Here is a 4,168-nt window from a genome sequence, read left to right as displayed (position 1 = left end):
CCCCCCCCCTCTTGTTCCCCCCTATAGACTCGCTGCTTTTATTTCTTTCTTTCTCTTTTTAATTATCTCGGCAACTGCCCGGCAAATACTTGCTCGAAACGATTCGGAACGCCCTTCCGTCCGGGAGACACGATCTTCCTTGTTTTACTGGCCGTGATGGAGGAATCTGCCTGTACTCTGTGTCTTTCTTTCCCCTGGACCCTATTGTATGCCCGAGGAATCTTTTATCTTACGTAAAAGACACGAGATGAGCTGCTAAAGTGGGTTGCGGCTTTTAGCAGTCTATTCTTACAGGATCTTTTGCTTTTTCTTTTCTTCACCATCCTCGCTGTCTCTTTAACGTCTTCTCGTCCGCCGGTGCTCGACTTCGACTAGGTCTCACGTCCATTGGACAACAATAAGGAAGGTTCACGCCTTCGACTTCCGGCGTCGCAAGTGCCGCGAAATATTTGACTCCGCCGTCTGACGTCACATCCGTCAAAAGAGTCTCGCCTGTGCGAAGACCCCACATGTATTTACGTGCCGTTAATGGTACGTGCGGCTGTGGTTATATTTACACCAGTCACAGACAGAAGCCCGTTTTACGAGTTTCCACGGAAAGTCGATTTATTAAAAAATACTTGCTCGACGTATCGCACACTTAGCACCCGGTCATTGAACTTGACAAATGAAATATATCGATACAGGTTCTTTATTAGGAATTCTGATCTTTGTCTACTGCATTATACGGCTGTCCTCTAAATTCTATATATATATTTATATTCTATAGCGAGAGTCCAAAGGATGACGTTGCTACGTGAACTTGACCTTCTAAGTTTAGACACGTACCTACTACGCTACTTAATGATCTTGATCTCTCCGCGTCTTACCATTAGAGTTTGATACCTACGTAGCAGCCGTGACGTTTCTTACAGATCCATCGAAATCTCCACTGTGCTCCCTCAGCCGCATCCATGAATTACTCCGATATAAATTACTTCAATTTTCATTACATCCGACTTATCCTTGCTCTTGCCCATTCGCTTGAGAAACTTTAAAGCTTTTACAGCGAAATGTCCAGTCAAGTAGAACCTAGCTTTTCCACTCATTCAAGTGAATTGCGCCGTTTGAATGGCTTGTCGATGCTCTTGTATTCCGCAACGGGTATTCATATCTATCTAGTCTAGTTACGTCTGGCTGCCGGTGCTTATTACTTATTCCTACCTATTTCTGAGAACCTCGAGACAAGAAAAATATCGATTAAGGAGATCCGTGATAGTGGATCAATCGTAGCAAGCGGATTCGAGGCCCCTGGGCCTAAGCGGAAACTTTCGTCTGGTAATAGTCTGTACAGCGAGTGCCTTGCGGTTGAGTCTTGTTAGAAGCCAGACACGGGGCACCTAGGAGAGCAAGACTTTGTTATAGTGGTGCAATCGTGTAATTGCAGACTCCTCGAGGACTGCATCTCGGCCGGTTTCTAATTAGCACAATAACGACTGGCTACTTAACTGTTTAATCCTTTTCTTCCTTTATTCCCGAGACAAGAAAATTATCTTGGTGAAAACATGCGAACGGGTGCTCGGTACAGATTCTTCGATATTGCCTCCTGTCTTATGTAATTTCTTATCGACTCTGCTCGTACTAAAAAGATTAAAGGCTTCAAATAGGATTAGCAACCACGATATTGTGCAATTAGAGTGGAAATTCTAATTTTAATGGTAAATTCGTAGCAGCTCCTTCTGATCCTTTCCCACGGGGAGCCAGGTAGGAGGAGGCACCGAGGAACGTTATTACTCGTTGACAGGACTCCTTGCGTTTTAGGCAAGAGCCCGCACCGAATCATGCAAATGCCGTTTTGCAAGGTAGGAAGGCGACGGCCGCAGTAGCTAGGGGCCCGGCTCCGGTGCAATCTGCATAATCCTTTTCAGAATCCTGTAACAAGATGGTTAATTAGCTGACCTCGGGAACGAGAGATCATCGGCATTTTCAGCTTACGTTGCTTCTCTTCTCGCTATTTACATTTCTCTGGATCTCACAATCTAGTCGCGCCATTTCATATGCATAGTACTTACCATAGTGGGTCAATGCAGCTTTCTAGCTTATCTCGTGATAATTAAATCTGCTAAATAATACTAAAATCCACGTGCAGTCAGGATATATAGATTTCACAGAACTTCTTAAACTGTCCTTCGATTGGCACTGATAGAAATTTCATCAGTTGATTAATGCATTTCTAAGAATCTTTTACGATAATGTCTACCGTTTATATTCTATTAATAATTATGCCGATTATTATCCCGTGAATAATTTAACACGAATACTAAACTACGTGCTAAAACTGGTCTCCATGTTCGACGAGTTTCCTTAGACTTTAATGTCTCGATATTCTTCACGTGTACAGTTGTTGCGTATCGATGCTCGTTTCTCTAGAATATGAAGAAGAATGGGTCCAGGGTGAAAGTTACTTTAGACGTGTCTATTAAAACTGTTATATCTAAACTATTTATTAAGCTATTTAATTATTCTGTCTTTCTCGTGACTGAAGTTCTGGTTACATTGTATCTCGATGTGAAACTAATGCAAGGGACTGGTAATCGACTGACAATGAGATTACAATTAACCAGCTTGAACCAATCAGTCAGGATTACGTCAGCCACTACCGTGGCTTTCTTCATAGCGGATAAATCGAGTAGCCGAATAATCGTTCGTACCGACAGAAATCAAGAAAAGATTCAACCGCTTCGCGTAAAAGCGGTCGAGTGAACGCATCGAATCCACAGGAGTTTGTAATTCAAGGAGAGCTCCTTGTCTTCTGCTGCAGGCAGACGCGAAAATAGGTTTAAGTATACAGGAACGCGAATCGTTCGGAACACGCGAGTTCTAATTTTACGCATTGCCGAATGGTGCGTCGACGTTTCAAGACAGTGGGTAGAACGGGGCTATAGAGTTTTGGGAAAGGAGGAGGCAGAATGTTCCGTCAGCCGCAATTGGAAAAAGTTATGATAAACGCCCACCGTTTCGTCGTCGCATAAGTTGCATGCTTTTACCTTCTCTCACGTTTGTGCGTCAGAATGGTGATATTTCTCTATTGGATATATAGATACTTCGAGCAGAGCTTTTGCTTGCGCCGCTCGCAGCGCCGCCTGCGGAAAAGCTCCACACTAAACGAGCTCTCGGTGGATCATACAGAGTTCTGCAGAAACCATTTATCCTTGGCGTATGCTCGGAAAGTAAACAGCCGACACGGCTTTGTGTATTGATTGCTTGTAGGTAGTTGCACTCTCGTCCACATGAGCGACTGTGCGTTGTACTTTTATTAGATACTGCGTGATTTTTTGGCAAAATATTGACAAAATTGGCAAAATATTTTGGCAAAATAAAAACTTTCCATTATTTTGGCTGCGTTAGCGCCTCATTTGACTCCGTTACTCCACGCTTTTCTAAACGATCGAATTTTCGTGTACGACTCTAAAAGCGGTGAACGTGTCGGCAAGCGATTGAATAGAATTTCAAAAAAAAACAATTCGACCGATAGCATCTCCTTTTCTTTACTTTTTATTCCTTCCTTCTCTGGTATAAAAAAACATATGCGGTGGAACACGACGCAACGTGGCGTTCTTCGTCAGTCACATCCTGCCGACTCCGTTATAGCGGGTGCGCGTAAACCAGAGGTTCGGGATGAGGAAGAGACCGAAAAGAAAAATAAAGAAATCGGATCGCCTTGACGCATCTACGTCCTTTTCCTTAATCATTTACATACATTGTACTTTATCCTGAGTGTCGGGCAGTCGGTATACTACAATCATACTTATATCTAATCAATTGATCATTTTTTCTTTTCTTTGTTACAGGTGAGTCTAGATCTGTAAAGGGATAATAAATTAATCGTGCTCGACGTGTGAACGAAATGCGACTGGATCATCCGAGGAATATAATAGTGCCAAAGCTCGTCCTCATATCTCAAGGTTTTATTAATGTCAATAACGATATTTTGGGAATACTCTGTCAACAATTTTATATTCTATCCTAAAACACCTTGCTACTTCTACCGATGGTACATTTGTTTAATCTTCTTTGTTTGTAAGCGGCAGCATGTGGAAGTATAAAAAAATCTTCCGTGAAAAAACATGGCCAAAGACAAAGTTTGTCGCTCCGACGACAGCAGATAGACAGGCAGGGGGCAGGCGGG

General features: G+C 42.9%; 1 protein-coding gene across 13 annotated transcripts in view; it reads left to right on the top strand.

The window, feature by feature from the left end:
- The window catches only part of LOC107275200 (MAP7 domain-containing protein 1), a 119,830-nt gene that overhangs the window by 19,726 nt on the left and 95,936 nt on the right, over positions 1-4,168 (top strand). For 2 of the 13 annotated variants that reach the window (XM_025080096.1, XM_015755077.2), the window contains exon 1: positions 3,872-3,944. The exons of the other annotated variants lie outside the window; for them this stretch is intronic. In XM_025080096.1, coding sequence (XP_024935864.1) covers positions 3,887-3,944 — 58 coding nt within the window. In that variant the 5' untranslated portion in view covers positions 3,872-3,886. Of the gene's footprint in view, positions 1-3,871; positions 3,945-4,168 lie in introns of those variants that run through there. 13 annotated transcript variants of the gene reach the window in all.

Source organism: Cephus cinctus, unplaced genomic scaffold, assembly GCF_000341935.2.
Source record: "Cephus cinctus unplaced genomic scaffold, Ccin1 Ccin1_scaffold0126, whole genome shotgun sequence".
NCBI lineage: Eukaryota > Metazoa > Arthropoda > Insecta > Hymenoptera > Cephidae > Cephus > Cephus cinctus.
Note: the sequence above shows the minus strand (reverse complement) of the source record. Positions and strands in the feature narration are given on the sequence as shown.